This window comes from Gavialis gangeticus, unplaced genomic scaffold, assembly GCF_001723915.1.
Source record: "Gavialis gangeticus isolate Ggan-Ray unplaced genomic scaffold, GavGan_comp1, whole genome shotgun sequence".
NCBI lineage: Eukaryota > Metazoa > Chordata > Crocodylia > Gavialidae > Gavialis > Gavialis gangeticus.
Genome location: NW_017729011.1, coordinates 16537656 through 16558587, shown reverse-complemented (window position 1 = coordinate 16558587; position 20932 = coordinate 16537656). Strand labels below are relative to the sequence as shown.

General features: G+C 51.8%; 1 protein-coding gene across 1 annotated transcript in view; it reads right to left on the bottom strand.

The window, feature by feature from the left end:
* Positions 1–1194: 1194 nt before the first annotated feature.
* The window catches only part of ASS1 (argininosuccinate synthase 1), a 91265-nt gene continuing 71527 nt past the window's right edge, over positions 1195–20932 (bottom strand). The window contains exons 13-16 of the mRNA XM_019510672.1: positions 16221–16352; positions 6639–6795; positions 2909–2974; positions 1195–1463 (exon numbers count right to left, since the gene is read on the bottom strand). Coding sequence (XP_019366217.1) covers positions 1409–1463; positions 2909–2974; positions 6639–6795; positions 16221–16352 — 410 coding nt within the window. The 3' untranslated portion in view covers positions 1195–1408. The remainder of the gene's footprint in view (positions 1464–2908; positions 2975–6638; positions 6796–16220; positions 16353–20932) is intronic.

Below are 20932 nucleotides of genomic sequence, written 5' to 3'. Positions count from 1 at the left end.
AGTCGGAGTCGAAGGTGCTGATTTCATCGACACAGAGCAGATGCTTTCTTCCTGCCTGCAGGGAGCCAGCCTGGCTAGGGACAGCGAGCTAGATTCTGGCGTGCCACCTTGAGAAGAGCCATCGGCACAGCGGAGCCCGGCTTCTTGTACAACCACTAATTGTCACGGGCACCAGAGTCCAAAGGGGCCACCTCTGTGACCACATCCCAGCAGGGCTGGTGACAAACAAGGCAGCTTTGGACTCGCATGCAGAGGGCAACAGGGGAATCCTGCTATGCTCGCGGCTGCCCAGCCTCACCGTTTGCTCTCCAACAAGTCCAAAAAACAGTGCTCGAAAGCACTCGCAGTCACATCAAGAATCACACTGATGATGAGATGACAATTATATCCATTTGATTTTCTTTTAATGCTCCATGAAAAAGGTGAAGTCATCGCAGTGCTCATTCGTGAATAAAGGTTGAGACCCCCCTGGTTCAGAGGCTAAACCCCTTTGAGCATGCACAGACACACACCGCAGCCCAACATAGACCCTCACATGTCCATCAGTACTGCCATATCCGAGCACCTTGCAGGCCTCCGTGTGCTAGCCTCTCTATGCCGTGATCTCTTTTTTCCAAATGCGCAATGGTGTGGCCAAGGCACATAAGGGGCCTGCAAACAGGGAAAGACTTCAATCTGAGCCTCATCATCACTCCCCACAAAATTAAAGACCACCCTCCCCTTCAAATTGGAACTTAAATGTGGAACAAAATGTTCAGTTTGCTCTCTGATCTGGTAACACCTTTTTCCTCCCTCTCCTTTTTAAACAAATCCTTTTCAGTCTGGTCCCTCCGCTCTCAAACGAGCATAGGAAAAGAACAATAAAATCCTCTTAACAACTTTAAAAAAACCCAAAATGCATTGTGAAGACAGTCTTTTTCTTTCCTCAGCCACCTATCTTCTCCTCCATGGCCACTTAGTCCTTAGCAGAGGAAGAAACAGGTAGGTGACTGGTTCGGTTAGGTTTCCTGCTCCCCTTTCCAATACAAAGGTGTGCACTGGGACAAAAATGTGTGGTCTTCAGAGGCACTTAAATCCACTGCTGAGATCACAAAGCCCAGCCCAGGGAAGAGTTTGGCCAACTAAGCACGTGAGGGACAAACAGCGGCGGCATAATGAACCAGTCCTCAGAATAAAGAAACAAAAAAACCTGTGTTCGCTGTTTTAATTCCCATTCCCGCTTCTCTCAGAGGGGAGCTTACCACCTTTTTTTATTATTATTTGATTCTGTTTTGCTTGCCACGGAAGCCCATAACAAAGCCATCACCTCAACATCAATTCTGGGAGGCGAGTTACAATTACAAATTACCACCGCAATTAGTGCTCGCGCTTAGACAAATTAGAAAGGGGAGCGAGAGCCTATTGATTGCTATTCATTCTGCTTCGTGGCGACCTTGCTCTGGAGACGATGATATTCCTTTAGCCTGTAAGCCAGATTTGAAAAAAAAAAATTAATTGTAAATTAACAGTGATAGCACACATTTCGAATCAATTAATTCAGGCAGAACGAGAGGGCAGCAGGGGCAAGCATTTGTTAAGGCCTATACGGTTTAATTCTTCCTCCCCACACCCAATAGTGTAATTAATTTATCTTGGGGTGGGGGCGGGGACCTCACATAATGTGACAGAGAACAAAGCAGTTAACTGGCAATGGAAAAATTAAGAGCCCATTATGTAAATATAGCATATTTCATGGCATTTAGGGGGGAGTTTGGGGGCCTGGGAGATAAGGAAAATAAAGAGAATGGCTGTTCTTTAGGAAGCTGCAATTAGCCAAGGCTTCTGTTCCCGACAGGCTTGTTCTCATTTCCAAAGGCTTGGCTCCAACCTGCAGCTCAGGTGGGATGGAGGAACTCAAGCACCCGCTGAAAAGGCATTAGTTGGCTAGGGTCACCTGTGCCAGGGCAAGGCAGCCAGGCTCACCAGGAAGCCAGTCCCCATCTCTTGTCTAACTCAGTGCTAGATGGGGCGCTTGGGGAGATGCTCCATTTGAGGAGTCTCAGTCCCTGCTAGAGGTGGGCACTATGGTCTGCAAGGCCTCAGCCGCCTTCAGGATGAGGCCTCTCAGCCTCGGTGTACGGCTGTAGCAACTCTGACCTCCCAACACAAACAAGGGCAAGCCAAGCCTCGTAAGAACTGTGCTAATTGGGATCTAACTTTTTTTTTTCAAAAAACATTTATTTACATATATATATAATATATATATATATATACACACACACACACACATATATATACACACATATACACATATACATACATATATACATACACACACACAGGCAGGCACGCGCACGCACACACACACACACATATACACACACATATATGGAGAGGGGTCTGGCACAGACTTTTTCAGTAGACCCTCTGAGGAGGGCAGTGGGTGGGGGTACAGGTATAGAGATGGGTGCGCGGTATGAACTGTGTAATGGGTTTTTCATGTGTTTTGAGCTGCTAATTGGGCTCTGACCCCAACAACAAGCAGAAGCCCCCACATTTAGCTAGCATGGATGAAAACATGGCTAGCACCAGGGCGAAGCCTGCCTACAGAAGGGGCTCAGTGACTCTGATCCCACCAGAGGCAAGGCCTACTGGCCAACACCAGGGCATGCCAGAGGGCACCTCCTGTAAAATGGAAAGCAGCCATGCTTGGGCAACAACCAGGCAGGAGCCAAAGGATAAGTGTGAGCAGGGCTTTGTGGGACCACACGGGTGATGCTGCATCTGCATCAAAATGATTGCAGGGCCAGGCAGGGCACGAGTCACTGTGGTGAGGATGGCAAGTGAGAAGCCAGAAGCTGTGTGTTGGGCAGGGCATCCCAAAAGATGGGATGGGACATTGGTGCCAGGGCTTTCATGCTACACAGACCTCAGGGAGTTGATGTTGATGAATCCAGTGGCATCGGCAGGCTCATAATCCCCTTGGACATTCATACTGCAAAGGGCAGGGCAGGGAGAGAAAAGGAGAAATAGGCAGTTAACCATGTGGGTTCTCCCGGGGATATCTGAGAGTCTGTAGCAGAGCAGGGCACTGAACTCAGCCTGGGTGTTTCAAGCCCTAGGCTGAAACTGCTGGCCTCTCCTTCCCCTCCTCCGGCACCCAAGCCCCTCTGTCCTCGCCATTCAATGTCTGCACCGGGCCCATCCCAGCATGCTGTTATCCACAGCAACGGCAGCGCTCTCAGCGCGCGATGGTGCTGCATGGGATGCAGCAGACAATACAGCCCGCGCTCACCCCGCAGTACAGCAGTCATCTTCATGCCTGCTGCAGCCTGGATGGGGCGTGGTTTCCACCAGGCAGCTCCTCCCACTCAGAAGAAAGATGCACTGCACCTGATTTTGGCACACACTTCTCTGGCGTGTCCGGAGAGGGCCTTCTTCCCACAGAAAAATCTCATTTTCCAGTTCCAGGTCTACCAGCCTCTCTACAGTGCCATGGCGCCAATGCACTGGCACTTCTGCAGCAGTCCCTGGAAGGCAGTGACCTGCCCATGCCCACGCAGCACATTCGGCAGCACAGCCAAGGGTAGTACCCCCCAGGCTGCATTCCCACATTGAATACAAGACCCTGCTGTGGAGCAGAAATGCCAGCGGGCCGTGCACACCTGAACCACGTAACGGATATATGTTGTGCACACATATAGTGGATGAATGTCCCATGGGAACCTAGTGTGAAGGATGGAGTGGGACTCGCATGACACACATGGGGCTGGGGCAAATCTCTCCCTGTCTCCCAGTCTGCTTCTCCCCCACTGGGACCTGCTTCCTTTTTCCCCTAACAGAAGCCAAACCCTCTCTGGCCAAGTCCCTCCACCCCCGAGCAGCCGCTTCAGGTTGAAGGGACAAGAAGCTCCAGCCTCTTCATCCAACACCGAGCACCGTCTTTCCTCTCCTGCTTAGGAGACAACCTTATAAGAGCATCTTCTGCCCACCCCGTGAGACACCCAGGACCAGAGCTGCATGCAAAGATTGAGATCTGTCCTCAGACTCTGGCCTTGTCCCAGGCAGGAATCACTGGGACACCATCACCCACTCCGGCACTAGCACCAATAGATGCACCAAACGCAGACCAGGCTTAGGGGATCCTCTGGACCTGAGCTGCATTTGATCCCATGGCAGTAAAGGCGTTCAACCCCCATCTGCACTAGCCCCCAGCGGTGGGGCTGCTGGTGCCACTGTACACTACAGTGACAGTGCCAGCATTGCCAAAGGACCCTGGCTCACACAGAGGCCAAACGCCTGTTAGTCCCCACTTGAGAGCTGCCCAAGGGAGGGCTGAGGAAAGAGCCAAACAGCATCAGGCCCAGATGCATTTGTGCCTGGTTGGTGTAAACAGGTGCAGCTCCCTATGACGACTCCAATTTATGCCAGGAAGAAAGTGAGCCCGATGGCCATGCCGGCACTGCAACAGCTTATAGCTGCCATGGAGCCAGCCCTGCTTCATGTCTCCTTCCCATTTCATCCTGCGACACTGCATAGAAAACCACGCCGGCCCCCAGCAACAGCCCCCAAAACCCAGCAGTCGGGAAAGCACATCCCAAGCAAGCCAGCTCCTTGCCATCCAAAAAAAAAAACAACCCCCAAAAAACCCCCAACCACGGCTCATTTCCCAGAAACTGCAAACCTTTAAAAAAAAAAAAAAAGAGTTTACAATGATTTTACCTCCCCTGACGGGCTACAGAAAAACCTCTGAGCTTTTATTTTTGCTCATTCGAGTGGTTCTGACCTGCTCTATAATTACGTTACTTTCTACCTACTGTGCAGAGGCATTTCCACGCGGCTCTACCTCTCACAGCTTTCTCTCGGGTTCCTGTGACGCCGTCACTCAAAGGCTTTCAAACCAGCGATGTAGAAATCAAAAAGAAAAGGAAAATGGTTGGCGACGCAGTGAGAATAAGTGCCCCTGCTTTTCTCTCCCTCTCTCTTTTTCTCAGTCCCACCCCCCTCCATCCTTTTTTTTCTTCCCTCTTTTTTTTTTTACTTTATTCATTTAATCTCTCCGAGTGAGAACGCGAGGCATAATGAAGGGTTGGGACGGATTATTAGGAGCTGTTGATTTTGAGAGGGAGGGAAGGAAAAGAGCCAGAGAAGAGAAAGAGAGAAGATAATTTGACATTTACTCCGACTGATCTAAACTGATTTGGGTGTATTTATGGCTTATAAAGTGTTTAGAGAGATTGAAAAGGGCTGGGGGGAGAGCGGGGGAGAAAGAGAGAGAGAGAGAGAGACAGCAACACGAAGAAAAGGAAAAGTGTAAAAAAAAAATATTGACTGCAGAACAAGACTCGTGCTCTCATTTTAGACTCAGCTCAGAGGAAATGCTTGTGATGGAGTTAAAGGCAGACCCCTCGCGGCTGCACGCGCCAGTCAGACGAGCCATGCCTCCAAGGGAGCACCCTGATGTGGTGTGCCCCACACCAAAGCACCCTTGGTTCAAATCCGTGACGCTGTCTCACACCCCCACATCACACGCCTGGACCCCCCCGCCCAGTCCTGGGGAGCAGCCTGGGTGGCAAGCGCGGGGCATGAGCTTGCCCACAGAGCACGGGGGAGGCTGGACCACCTGGTTTCACCAAATCAAAGTACCCTAGAGAAATCAAGCTGCAAGGGACCGTGGGAGATCATCTAATCCAACCTGCCACCAGAGGCAGGATCATCCTTATCCAAACCACTCAGTACAAGTCCACGGTCTAACCTATTAGTAAACCTACACAGTCAACCGTGACACAACCACAGGGCGTAACACCCTAGCCTGCCACAGGTAAAGCCAGAGGACAATGGTAGCCAATGCCCGGCTGCTGTGAGGGCTGTTAAAATATGCTCAAGAGATGCCAGGAAGGGGCCACAACCCCTCTAGAGGAAAGCAAAAACCCTCATAGTCCATACGAATCTGGCCAAGGGGGAAAATCCCTTCCTGATCCCAAAGCGAGGTGTGGTGTAACCCTAAACACGGGTGCAAGACCCTCTAGCTAGGAGCCTCCACATTTAAATTCCAGCAGGAGCATTGGCACATCTCAGTCAAAATCCCTAGCCTTCGCTGCAGCCAACACCCAGCGCTTCAATGGGAGGCAAAAACCAGCCTTCCTGACAGGTGTAACAGCAGGAGAGGAAAAAAAATCCTTCCCAGCCCCATGTGGCAAGCAGAAAAGCCCAGAAGCCTGGGAAATATCCATAGCAGAGCATAGGCACAGCTACACCGAGATCATACCTAACCAACACCAGCACCACCTCTGTGCATCCCTGTACCACCTCCTCTTGTACCATGCCTGTACCGCCTCTGCTTGAACACCTCCAGCGATGGGGATTTGCTTGTGGCCAGACCGGCGTATGGGCTTCACCTTCCATAAGGCAGAGGATGGGCCCAGGGGAAATGCGGGACAGAGGGGCTCTCTTCAACATCTCTGCCTGTCTGGGGCTCTGCCAAGCGTTCAGGAGTTTGGGAGTGCATTGGTCATGCCCGCTCCCAAGTCACGGAGAAGGCAAAGTGCAAGTCTTCTCCAGGGAACCCGGGGAGAATCACCAAGAGCCAGAGATGCCCTGTCCTAACAGCATTGACCATCACCCCGCAAGATACTGCTATATTGTCACCTCCAGCTTACCTCACCAGCTCCTCATTGTACAGGGACTGAGGTGACTCTCTGCCCAAGATGTAGACCTGGCCCTTGAAGACAGACACACACACTTTCCCTTCCACCAGCTCCTGGGACTTGTTGATGCAGTGGCGGATGAATTCGCACTCCGGGCTGTACCAGAAACCTGCAGCAAGGAGAGAGAAACAGGTTCGGTTTTGCAGCTGGCACTCCTTTTTCTTCTTGGATGTGGATAAAGGAAATCATGGTAAATTAACCTGACCAGGAATGCTAAAATGACCTAGACGCTAATCTACATGATGCTCCAATATGGCAGACACCGGAGGAGCTCTGGCTGTTGCCGATCGCCAGAGGGAACCTGGTCTAGGAGCTAGACCTGGGCAATTGAACTCCTGGGGTCTACTGCCAGAGGTATCAGGGGCTTGCTGTGCAAGCCTGAGTGAGTTGCATCACCTCTCTTGAGCTTTGGGTTGATATGAGACTAAAGATTGTCTCCCTGCAGAGTGGATGGGGACAGGGGTGGAGCAGTCATCACTTCTTGCTACAGATCAAGAGGCACAAGTTGGAGCCTCACTCTAGACTCATCCTCAATGGCCACCCTAAGCTGACCCAGGTAAAAAAGGGGGAAGGGACTCAGCCCTCCAGGCTGAGGAGTCAGAGGCAATAGGATGCAGTGCTAACCACGTTGCTTTATTGTGCATCATTGTCTCCCACTGATATGCCTCAACCCCATGAGTGCAAGTGGCCATCTAGGTTCAGGCAGACTTTGGGCCATCAGGTTGAGAGGTTTCACCCACTTGTGCCTTTAAACCTCCTCAGGATCCTTAGCAGGGAAGAGGTTAGAAGAGGGCAAATCACTAATACTAACTAAAAAATGCCAAACAAGCCCTCAAAAGGAGCCGGGGGGGCGGGGGGCATGTCCTCCCAGCACAGACGTGTGACTCTTCTGGGAGACCGTGACTGCTTTCTGGTGAATCTGACCTAGAGGAGCGGGACAGGAAGGCAGAGGTGCTTTTAAGCTATGGCTGGAGTTCGAGATGTATTGGGAACAGGCCAGTGGGAGGGGTGTGGGGTGGGCATCGGGACACAGGGGTCTTTTGGGGCAGCACTGGTGACAGCACGTGAGTTTCTCTGAAGCGGATGAGAGGGAGCAAGGTTAATCCCAGGGACTGGACAGAGCTCCTCTGCTCACAGACAGGGGCCACAGCACTCCCCCACCCCCAGGACCCCACAACAAGCTCCTTATAACCCCACTGATAGCCACCGTGCACCGAAACAGGAACCCTGAGCGGGAAGAGAGGAAGCTTCAAAGCCGGGCCTCGGCCCATTGCTTTCTTTCTTCAAGCCCCAGTGAGGACCCCCTTGGACCAGACCGCTCCAGTAAGATAACACAGGCCGGGGGGGGCTGACCTCGGGGGCGTTATCAGGCGAGAGAATCAGGGCCCATATGTCTCAGGCTGCCGCAGGTAGGCTCACCTTCCCCAGCCCTTTCTAGAGTAACGCTGCGGCTGTCACTCCGCAGGACAGACGCGTCTCTGCTTTCCTCCCTCTGCGGGCTGCCGAGGGGCCTTACAGGCACATCTGTCTGTCTGAGCCCCGACTGTCACCGGCATCCTAGCCCCATCCCCCGGGAGGGACCTGGGACACGGATTGTATTCCCGAGTCCCCTGAAAGCTGTCAGGGAAGTTTCAGTCACTCCTGCGGGCAGATTTAGCGTGAAGAAATTGAAACAAGCTCATCCCGGAGCATCTCTCACATGCACGCCTGTCAGTGCCAGGGAAGGTGCTGGGTTGATGCCCAGGCGCCCTGTGTTTAACTCTCATACAGACAGAGCCCACATGAGTTTCTCCACCCTGCCCTGGCAGCATGCTTCAGTCCTGAGCTGTCAGGAGGCTGCTGGGCTAAAGAGGAGATTCATTTAGTGTTTGGCCTCTCTGCTGGGGCTGCCAGCAAGTGCATTGGGTTTTGGACGTGAATCCACTTGGAACCATCAATGTCATTACTCACAAGCCAGTAACTCGAGGGCATCTTTTGGTTGCAAGGGGCCAGGACTGGCTTTGAACTGGCTGCCTAGAAAGGACAGGCAGGGCAAACACCTTTCCTGCCAGGCACGATTCCCACAGCAACTCCTTGTAGGTTGGATTTTGGATTCACTCTTGCTGCCCTCAGCAGGGAGGGCAAAGGAGGCATTTGGCCTCAGAGGGGAAGAGAGGAAACAGGGAAAGCTGTCTGAGGTAGTACCGGAGCTTGGAAGGAAGTCACATACACCCTTACCCAGACAGACGGCAGGGGGGTCACCACGTCCCTGAGCCTGGATCCCAGTTCACAGAGAAGGGACAGGAAATATCTGCAGCTCCTTGGTGGAAGATACTCCCATCAGGAATCAGGAGCAGGGCGGGGGGTACCAGGGATGCATCGTGGGAGCTTTCAGAACAAAATCCCGGGGTGGCAAGGCTCTGATGAGTGCATCTGTTCTCAGCTTGCTAAAGAAAGCTGAATTCTTTATCGGAGAGTCTCCTTGCCAAGGCTGCAGCTTCAGTGGCAGGTGTTTAAGCCTATGTCACCCAAGCTGTGATGTTTGGATGGCTTGTGATCTGACTTGGTGACTGGCAGAGCAGTATCTGCAAACGAACAACCAATCTGGGAGAAAAACCACCACCCAGTTTCTTCTAGTACCCTGCCAGTCAGCTTCTCAGGGACAAGATTGGGTAGCCTATGCGAAGAGAGAAGGCCTCCTTGTATGGCAGAGAGCAGCACCGCATGGCCAGAGAGGGGTTCCCAGGACGTGGCTGGGGCGGGTAGAGTACAGCTGCACGGGGCTACTTGCAGTGCAGTCTGAGGGCTTTGCATGGGAACCAAACGGGGAAAAGGACTGCAGCTGCAGGTCAGGGAAAGAGAGCGCCCTGACAGCTTGCAATTCTACAGTCCCTCGCTAGGGGACGAGCAGATGCGTGCATCTTCCCGTTCAGCTGCTGGGTGCCAAGTGCCTGCCCAGCTGACTAGCAAATGGGTCCTGGGTCTCCTTGACTGGCAAGAGCACCCATCCTGACAGCCAGGCCTCAACCGACTGCAATGCCAAGCGCTTGCTGCTGGGGAAAGCACAAGCGCTGGTGGGGCCCCGGGTCCTGCCTGCCTGCCATTCCTGTGCACTGTCCTGTCACTAAGTATAGTAATTAGCCCATTAAGCCCCCTGAGACCTAGAAAAAAGACAGGGAGATAGAGAAAGAGATAGGGGGAGAAAGAAAGGGATTCTATTTAAGTGTCTTCAGTGATCCAGAAGTTTTATCTCTCTAATCTCTGCCTCTCTCTGCTCACACACAGGTGCCCTCTCAGCTTTCCTTTCCCAGCTGGACTTTGGGGACTTGGGGCTGGAAGCCATTAAGGGAACACAAAGGGTATTTTTCTTTCCTTGTTGGCCGCAAAGTCAGGTTGGATCAATGCAGCTAGGGAAGAGGCTGCTCCACAAGCTCCAAACACCTTGCGTGGGGTAGAAGGTGCCCCAGTCCAAGATGCGCCTCCGTGGCCACCAAGCTGATTTGCATCCCCTTGACTGGTATTTTGCAGGCTTGCACCATGAACTGAAGGCAGAAGGGCTGGGAGACCAGGCATGTGCTTCTGGCACGGCTCGGTCGGTCATTGCAGGGATGGAGTGCATGGTGGCCAAGACAAGCTAATTTTAATGCCTCCCCTCTAGGTATCCTTCAGTGGGGACACACACGCTCTGGTGTGGTTGCTCCATTTCTCCTGCCTGCTCTCTCAGGGCACATGATGTCTTCAGATGCTCAGGAGTAGGAGCTGCAAATACTGATGCACAACCAACCCCCTTGTGCTCTGCTGGAGGGTATAAACGAGGGTATAAATGTACCACGGCACGGTTCACACTGAAGTACTTCCAAGCTGTTCCTGTTTCATCTGGGGGCCAATTTTGATGTGGTGCAGGCTGACGTGCACCACTTCATCGTTCTGCGTCATCCGGACCCTCGCTCTTTTGAGGGCCTGAAACACCACACATGTTCTGCTTGTCCATACTCTGATTTTGCAATGTTGCTGTAGCCCAGTGATCCCACCCGCCCACTCAGCGAGTTAGCAGCATGACTGCAGATACCACACTGACTCTTCTTCTGGTATTAAAGCATTATGGCAGGTGGCAAATGATCTAAAGGTAGGTTTTGAGCACTCGCGGAGTTGTCTTGGATGAGGATATTTTTGTCTGCATATCTAGCATGTCATAAAAAGGGCAGGAGACAGGACAGTGGCAAGACAGTGAGACTTCATGAGCGGAGCAGGACTGAGCCAGGCCAGCACTTGGGTTGGATGGAGTCAACGGTGGAAGACCCGAGTGCTGCAGCAGTTGAGATCTGTCGTTCCCTACGTGACTCTCTCTCATCTGGGTTGATCCTGGGCCAATACTCAGTATCCTGTGCTTTCAGAGACACCACAGAATCACAGAAAAGTAAGGCTGGAAGGGACCTCGGGAGGTCATCTACTCCAACCTCCCAGCCATCTTTGAGGCCATACGTAAAAACAAAGTCCTCACCACTGTTTCTTGTTGAGGACGCCTTAATCCCATCAGAGTGCAAATCTTGGAATGGAGGCCAAATTCTTCCTGACCTCAGAGGTCACATTTGGCCTTCTTGACTTCCCCTTGCTGTTCCCATCAGATGTAGGGTAGTTCTTCACTCCCCGTCTTACACGGTGTTACAACATGAAAGCAAGCCGTTATAACCAGCTGCGCCCTTCAAGCCCAGGCCCAATGCTCATGCACCAGTTTGCTGCGTTGCTAAAATGCTTTGGGATCCTTTATGGAAAGGCAGCAATGCACATAAGCCCAGTGGCACAATCGCCATCAGGCTAGGAGCCCAAAGGAAATAAACTTTCTCCTTTAAACAACAAGCTAAAGTTAAAGCTTTTGTGATTTAAGAATGATTTGGGATTTTTTTTTTTTTTTGGTTTCCCTGTAATGGAAAAAAAATTAAATCCAAGACACATTAAAATAATAACCAGCTACTTAAATACTGGATCTGACATCTCCAGGTGCGAGGCGCTCTCCCCACTCCCTCCCTCTTCACCCCCCACTGCAAACAAATTCCCCACTTGAAGTGATCCGGCTTAATAGCCTTCCCACTTTGTAACTGCAATCCAGCCCTAATCATTTCAATCTGATGGAGCAAACAAGGTCTGTGGGAGACAATGGCATTTAAACACCTGGTCGTACCTGGCAGGGTGAGGGGAGCAGAAAGCTACAGAAGTCTGTTTCAAAGTCGCCTTCCCACAATGGGATCAATCGGGGCAGAGAGGTTGGGGGGGGAGAGGAAAAAAAAAGATAAACACTAATTCTCTTAAATTCAGAGACTAGTTACAATAATTAGGTGTTAAAGAAAGATGAGAGCATGAAAGCCAGGTCTCCAGCAGGCCCCCTCGGGTGGGTGGTAACCTCACACTAGCAATAGGATAAAATTGCTCTTCGTGTCCTTTATTCCAGGCTAGGCTCGAGCTGAATTATTTATTGTATTCATGCTCCGTCTGACGAGGCTCAGCCATTATGATTTGTTCCTGGCTGGGGTCCTGGCTGAACCAAAAATGGGGTCTCCAGCTCATGACCACACTGCAGAAGAGGATGCTAGCAGCAGCTATCTTTTATCAAGGCAGGCTATCCTTGGTTCCACAAAAAAGCTCCTGTTCACAACAGTCAGCCACACACACCCACTATGTAGGAAATCAACAGCTGGATCCTGGACACACAATGCAACGGCCACTACACAACAACCACAACAACCTTTAGCCAATTCATACAACAAACAGCACACGAAAAAAACTACAACATGCAAGACAGCCTTAACTCTGCCCCCAGCAGGGCTGCCAGTCTAAAATCTTCCCTATTTTGTGTCCCTCGCCTCTCAAGAAGGAGTCTCCATAACTTTATTTGCACGATGATCTTGCGAGGTCCCTTCCAGCCCCTTACAATATATGAATCTATATATATACACAATTAATCCTCAGCAGAATTGTGCCTTGACTTCTACTGCTCTGACCCCCTTGGCTAATATAAGCCTAGGGCATTACTACTGACTTAAAGCAAAGTTTGGCTAGCCATCATCTCAGAGAAAGAGCTGGAACAGATCCTGACCTGGTGCAAGATTAACAGAGCCATGCTGATTTGCACCAGCTAAGGATTTGACTCCACCGCTCTGTAGTTAGAGAAGCCATGGCTAGACCCCTGCCAGACTGAAGCCAGCATGTCTGCAGTAGTACTAACAAACCCACCAGCGGTTCTGTCAAAAGCTCTCCATGCTGGAACTGGTTGCTGCCTCCAGATGAAGCAGCTGGACGACTATCTTGTGGAAAGGTTACTCGCTAAAAAGGTAATTATCAGTTTCAATTTTCTAACATCTGGCTTTGAGAAAGCCTCGCTGTCAATTCAGCGAAAGGAGACTGATTTCTGCAGAAAAACCCACGGTTTCCACGCGGACAAGGGCGAGGACGATGCGAGTTTAATGCTCCGCCTGGGAGCATTTCAGGCAAGGTGCACAGAACTCACTTCTGCTCACCAGGAAAATAAGATGACCATTAACCCCAAAAGACAATAATCCTGTTGCTTACCAATAGCAAGGGCATTTAGAAATAAAAAAGTTTCACTTTTTTTTTAATATATGGTCATACAGAATAATACAGTGAAATAAAAATAATCAGAGGCAGGTGCTGCATAAGAAAAAGAATGAAAGCAACAGAGGTGGGGAAAGAGAGGAGCTGGATTTGGCATAATACTCTTTTTGGTCAGCACAAAGGAGGCCAGTGATGGACCCCCAAGGAAAAAATCCTTGCTGTGGCCAAAACCCACTTCTGAAGAAGGCCAGAAGCACAAGACAAAGACATCCCTAAAGCCATCAAAACAGGACTTAAACAGCACATAAGCTCCTGCACCGAATGGAGGAACGGACAGAGACTGAGCTGTCGGAGGGAGTTGACTCAAGGCTGGGGAGGAATTGCTGAGGAAGAAGCCAAGAGCACAGGAAGGCTTGGGCATCTGTCTTTGGATGGGGAGAAATTAGCACTGCTACCTCTTGTGAGAGCTGATGGGAGGGTCTACACAAGACGTTTACTGCAGAGTTGACTAATTAGCTCTGTAGTAAAGTCTCAGCGTCTACACGTGAGGCCCTATAGACCACAGGAAACTAATAAACGTTGCCCTAGGATAGTACTCGTCAACACAAGTACTATCCTACACAGTAGCATTATTTAGTGCACCACAACGCATGTGTAGACCCTGACGGGGCTGCCTGGGACACAAGGGTGCTTCAGTGTGGGCTAGCCTAGTGTGGGCTGCCAGCTAGCCCCACACTGGAGCACCCTCGTGTCCTAGCCCTCCCCTCTGCAGCACACTGAGCCAAGTCGGAGCAGCCCCAGGCTGGCAAGCTGACCCGCCAGGCCCCCTGCCAGCTGAGGCTGCTCCAGCCTGGCTCAACTCCCAGGCACACATTCAAACACAGTGCCCAGGAGCAATAAGCTCCAGTGCAATCAGCACCGGAGTTTATGTTGCACTAACATCATGTGTAGACGCACCCAGTGTTCCCTTAAAGCCCCAGCTCCCGAAGTCTTGTTATTTCATAAGATCTCAGCCTTTGGTCTAAAAAGTATTTTTCCAGCTTTGGTTATTGTGGAGAAAACAAATAAATGTGACCAGAATGAAGTCAGGGGACAAGTAAAAGTCAAAACCACATTACTGTTATGGGGGGGAGGAATCTCATCCCTTCCAGAAGACTTTGTTTCTCCATTAACACAACACACCCCATGTGTGCAATATGCAGGGACACAGATGCTCTGTCATGAAATAGTCCAGTTGTGAGCTCATAGAAACAAAACATGGATTTTGCAAGTGCAGGTACGAAAAGCCATGGTTGCTTTTAGGGGATCTAGAAATGAACTTGGTTTCCTTAATTTAATTCTAAATAATGGCTCTATTTATGCATGGAGTGGCTACAGCATGGACACCAGCAAGCGCAGTGGGGAAAGCGGGGGTGGACCACTCAAGAACAACCTTCCCTGAGGTAGAAGAGTCATGTCCCATTTACCCATGGGTCTCCCTAGCTCCAGCCCCTGTTGGCAATGGTGGGAACTTGGAGCTGAAACCAAGACTCATCGAACTTTCCCCATGCAGGAGGCTGAGCATCAGACAACAGCAGGTGTCCATCATTGCTCACCTGGGCTAGAGATGAACCAGGGACCATCTGCATTGTTTGAGCCAATTAGGTCCTCCACCCTTTTCTGCCTTCTGATCATTCGCACCCCAGTAATAGACTCAACTCAACTGCACGGCTGGCCACGTGACTGGCAGGCTGAGCTCTCAGCTGCTGCAGTCTCCTAACAACAAGCGGGTCAGAGCTGCCTTAAAAACCAAACTTTGTCTCCTGCTTCATTGTGTTGCTCCATCCAACCAAACCCGTGATAACATAAAAATGCACAGTGCCCCATTGTGGGCTACACACCGCATAGCACGTTTCTTCAGTACAACGAATGTAGGAGCACAATGCTCAAGGGCTCCAGGGAAGGCTCGGACAAGATCTTAACGTGCACCACTTCCCCCATAAGACCTGTCCGTGCAGCAGGTCTGCAAAATTCAGCTCTGGGTGCGAAGCCTCTTGGGCTGTGGAGGCATTTGGGCCTGATGCCACTTTCAGTTCGGGCTTAAATCCTGCGGCTGTACTTCCAATATGTGAAATGCAAGCCACGGATATATCCCCTTCTAACACACCCAACATATCACACTTTACAACAGAGCAGCTTGTGGCATTAAGGTCATTGGTCTGTAAAGGCCTGGCTCCTGTCTCCAGTAGTGCCCCACACTTGATGCTTCAAAGCCCACATAATGCACTTGGCCAACAACTACCTTCTTGACTGCTTGATGTGATCCCCCCACTAGGCAACCCAGCACGGGCACAGGTCCTCGTGGAGTGGACCAGCCCTTTTACAAAAACCCAGCTGCAGCATGTTGCCGGTGACCTCCTGCAGCAGTAATGGAGCCCGCATGTCACAGCGGTGGGGGTGAGGGATGGACTGAGCAGCAGAGTTCAGGGCCAAGTCTGAGCTCCCGGGACGCTTGAAGGCTTGCTCCTAATGGATGCAGAGAGAACTCAGTCACCTCCTTGACATGGTTGTGGCGTTCTCTAGCGACAGATATTGTGCACAGAAGGAAACACAATTATTTCTGCAGTATCAGCCACCCTACAGGATATCCAGAGTCGCTCTAGATTTCCACCAGCTTAAGGAAGACAGAGCACGGCCCTCTAGCTTTGCAATGGCTCGTCTCCGGAGAACCTCCACTTCTGCAGGTGCATCAAGACAAGGCTGCCGCACCGGAGCCAGAGTAAACCATTCAGCTCTGGCATGTGCTGGATGACAGGAGAGGCTTTACCCATCTCTACCCAGCCCTGAATGTTGCAGCCTATATCTATTTCTTGTAAAGCCGAAGAAGCCAAACGAGCAAGTGGCACTTGCTGCCTTTAGCAGCAGCGGGGCCTGTGCTGTTCTGGGGGTGCGATGGGAGGAGGGGGGAGCCCCAGTTTGCAGGGGATGAGCAAGGATGACAGTACGTACCGTTGTACACCAGCTCTGAGAATTTCAAGGCGAGCCCCTGCTTGATTTTCCGCACCTCCCGGTCCATGGTAAAGGCCTCAATATCTAAATGAGCGTGGTAGAGGATCGTCCCCGCTGGGGTCTCGTAGATACCTAGCCATTTTTCCAGGCAGGGGGAAAAAAAACAGAAAAAGAGAGAGAAATGCGTGAGCCCGAAACTGTCAGCAAATGACAAAAAATAATGACTTGGCTGACAGAAAGAGCCATGGTCGAGCCCATTCAGTCCCAGCTTGCTGTAAAATGCATCTGTCATTATATTCATGCTGGGGCCGAGACAGTCCACTCCGCACCTTGTGGAGAAAATTTCTAGATTCCCCTCTTTGAAGAGGCACTCTGAAGAGGCTAAATGACAGGGTAGAGGAGCCGATTCCCCCGCCGATGCATGCCCACCGGTCTGCGGCTGAAAACCTGTAATTAAACGAGCGACGCGGGGCACAGGCGCGGGGAGCCGGGGGCCTGAAATACCCTCCTCTCCCCTCCGCCAGCGCGAGACAGCGCCGCGCCTCAGCTGTGCAGAAATAAGGCTACCTGGGGGACGGGAGTGCCACCTCCTTTGGGGCTGTCGACCCCCCCAGCTCTCCCCTCCCCCCCGACCTTTCTGCTGCCTCCGGCATTGCAGCAGAGCTTAGGAAACAGCCTCCGCACAAGAAGTTTAATTATTGTGATGATTGACTGCCGTGGGCCCAAGCTGGGGGGCAGAAAACCCAGGACCGTCCTTTGTTCCTGCTTCTCTGGACTGGTTTTAAACCAACTTATTTTTTGCTGGAGCCTGGGACATCCAGCATCTTCCTTCCCCTCTGCATACACGCGCATGTGCTGCCTGCTGATGAAACGTAGATCCGCTGCCACGTTAAGACATGGCAGGGATCTGCAGGTCCACGTGAATATGCACACACTCCCTGGGCATACCAAATGCAGCAAGGGCACTCACCAAATGTACAAACACCACCCCCCAAAAAATACCTGCCCCAGCATTCACATAGTACCATACCTAGGCTCCTGGCGGCCCCGAACAAACTTTTAGTATCAGGCCCCCCTTCACCAGAGACAATGATAATACTAATCAGACAATGGAAGAAAAATTACCATTTTGGGCCCCCTTTCTGCTCTGGGCGGCCGCCCGGTTCACCCATGCCTGTGTCCGGGTCTGCATGCACATACAATATGTCTAGCTGCAAAAACACCCCCACCCATGCCTATCCTGCCCTCAACCTGTGTGCAAACCTAAAAAGAGCATCCTCTTCCTCTTCCACCTTCTTCTCCCTAATTCCTAACATGGAAACGCAAACATCCACCATGTTGTGGACGCACAGTTTTTACCCGCCTGCATCTGGGGTCGCAACGACGCAACTCGGGGTTTAAGGGCGACTAGTTAAATCCCCGCGGCAGAACCAGCAGGGGGAGCTCACACATTGTGTTTTGTTGTATCACACCACAAAAGAAGGAGACCCCCCCAAAAGTCACTTCCTAGCAAACACCCCTGGAGATTTCGTACTCACCGACTTGTGCTAACACCTAATGTCAAGCGGGCAGTTTGCAGGCCTAGCAGTTTTGTGGGTCCAGCCCACGCACACGGGGCTGTTTTCAAGTACATAAAACAAGGCAAAAATTCAACCTGCTGGAAAATCGAGCACGAACCAACGGCCGGCCGAACCCTTGCAGAGTGGCCATGGAAACACAAAATGACTCAGCGATGGAAAGTGCCTTTGTCTGTGCTCTGGTACAGAGGACGCACCGGGCCAGACTGGATCACCGGGCCAGAGCATCCCTGCAGAGATTGTCTTTTTATTTGCTGTTTGTGCAGCGCCTTGCACAGTGGGCTCTGACTCTGGGACCAGGGCTCCTACGTGCCACGGTAACACAAATAAAATCAGGACCATGCCCTGCCACCACCGCCACCGCCAGCCGATACTCGAGGTATCCGAGCTAATGGCAATCATGGTCACAGAGCAGAGGACGGACAGGGAGGAGGGGGAAGGAAATCCCTTCCTGACCCTTGGAGAGATCATACAAGGTCTTCCAGCCTGGAGAGTGATTGCCCATAGGCCTGTTCACATAATGACCAGTGCTGTTACCAGACACAGATTTATCCAGAGCTTTGAATGCAAGGAAGGAGGCAGGACAGAAGGAACCACACTGACCACTATGACTGTCTGGAAATGCCCCCGCTAAATCCCACTTCTCTTCAACGCCACGAAGGACACCAACCGTGTCTTGGAGCCACAAGGCAAGACGCACTCCTAGTGGCACCTGCCTCAACTCGGACCACGGTGCCCAGGCAAGACGGGCAAGCAGTGGGGGTGCTGTTGGGGGGTGCCCCTTGGAAGGCCAGCTTCAAGTAGCAGAAGACCTCCTGCAACTAGTGGCGGCTGTCAAGGGGGGGCCCCCTTATTGCTTCCCATCACCACCTGCTTTTGTCCACAGCCTGGAGAGGGAGAGCGATGGCAGCAGGCCCCTGCCATCACTACAGAAGACACCACAAGATTATGGAGGTGAAAACCATGCTGCACCTTTCTCTTGGGGACTGCCGCGTGACTCAGTGACGTGGCCTGGAGGCAGTTTGGTCCTAGATATTATTCCGGAGTGAACAATGTTCACCATCAAACTACCCAACACAGCTACCCAACTCCTACAACCACTGACATTTAATGAGGAAGAACAACCATGCTTACGGCACCAGACCAGGGACTCGGGTTCAAATCCTGGGCTCGCTCTGTCTCCTTGTGTGACGCTCAAACCTGACCTGGGTTCCTGTTCCTCTCCAATGGCTGGACCATGCACAGACGCTGCCACACCTGTTCTCCCTGATCGGGAAGCAGGGACAGGTGAACACACTGCTGTAAACCACACCAGAGCAGGAATGGACAGAAGTATGTCTATCCCAGGGCATCCCAGAAAGGAGGCAGCTAAGACTGTGCCTCACTGCTAGGCAACAGGTTGCCTGTAGGAAACAAATGCTCCTGGATGGACACAGGCAGATCAAACCTAACCTGGTATATATTACACTAGAGGTGTGTCACCCCCGTTCTTTGCTTCATCTGTCCACAGCTGCTTCCACACCAGTGACATGAGTCTAGAGCGGGTAAATAGCAAGTCCCAGGGTACCCGGTCATTTGGGCTAGGAAAGCAAAAGACAGTCAGACATCCCACTCATCCCATCATTCCCTTGTGAGCCCGTGGCTACAGCAACTGAAATGCTTCATCCACGCTAGCCCAATGGCTTGCTATGTTTGGCAGGACTGGTGACCTTGACTGCCCATTACACTGGGTGAGATGTTTGTCTGTCTTTGCCTGCAGAAGTTCTTGCCCTGGTATCCGGACAGTTTAGTCCCTGCACACAGCTAGGTCCAGGGGACTCTCACTGACTCAGTTTCCCCATCTGTAATGTGGGCACAACCCCACTCCTTTCCTCCCAGGCTGAGGTCTGTTGCACCAGGTTCGACTGCAGGCAGTTCAGCGTGGGGCTCCCCTGGGTACAGGGATAGCACCTAGTGCACGTTGTGCTGTAATGCCGATCAGGAATAACTCGCATCTCCTGTCGTCCTATGGTGCAGGAGCTGCTGTCTCAGGTCCCCTGGAGGGATGGGACCACTTGCAGGAGCAAAGCAGCAGCTCCAAACACAAGACTTGAGAGTGATAGAGGAAACCAAGCCCACTGATAACACAATTGAGATGCTCATGCTTTCCCTTTACAAGGTGTTAAAGTTAATTCGGGCTGATGAAAAGCTTGGTTTTTTGTGTCTTCCTCCAGCACCCCCCTGCTCCCCCCATCTTCCCCCCGATCACGGCAGGGGACGCAGAGCAGACGATTGCTCTCTGTCTGTCTGTTTCTTTATTATTTGTATTTGATTCCTGACAGAAACCTGATGCTAAAAGACTGCGGATCCGGGAGCCTTTGACAGTCGGAGTACGAACTACTGCGCAAGGAGGGGAGGGAGATGACAGCCGCACTTCCAGCATCGCCATGGAGGAGACAAGAGACACCTTCAAAGTGACACTCACAGCGTCTCCAAGTGTCTATTTTCATCTCCCCGTGTTTACAGGAAAAAGACAGAGGTGTCAGCGATACAGCCTGGCAGCACTTCAATCACACCATAATTACTGCTGAGAAAGGGGCTGGGGGGTGGGGGGAGTGGACGGGGATAAAAAGCGGGGGGAACGGAGACAGCTGCTGCTGCTTAAAATTTTCTAATTTGTAACCTCTGCTGTCAGCTTACCTCGAATTGAGCAATTTTGCCGTATTGACTGTGATCCGTCAATTTGAACAGGGATCAATGTGCTGACATTCCACAGGCGAGGATGCCGCGGGCTCCCGACGGGCAGGGTCCCAAAGGGACAAGACACACCATGGGAAAATAGCACTCGGCAAGAGACACCCCCTGGGACGGCGGGATGCACAGTCAGCGGCCAGCAGACCCAGGAGCAGGCAGGGGCGTCAGACTGCAAGCTCCTGCGGGGCAGCGGCTCTCGCATCCAAAGCGCCCACCCCGCACCCAGAACAAGGATGGCAATATAAATGGAGTCATGAGAGCAGCAAGGAGGAGAGGGGGACTGCGATGGGTGCGGGAACAAGGAAGAAGAAATATCTGGACGTCTACTGCTGCGGTTCCCGCTGGCCGTGCACTTTCAGGGCAGAGCTGAGACCAAGCCGCTGAGCTCGCCATGGGCAGAAA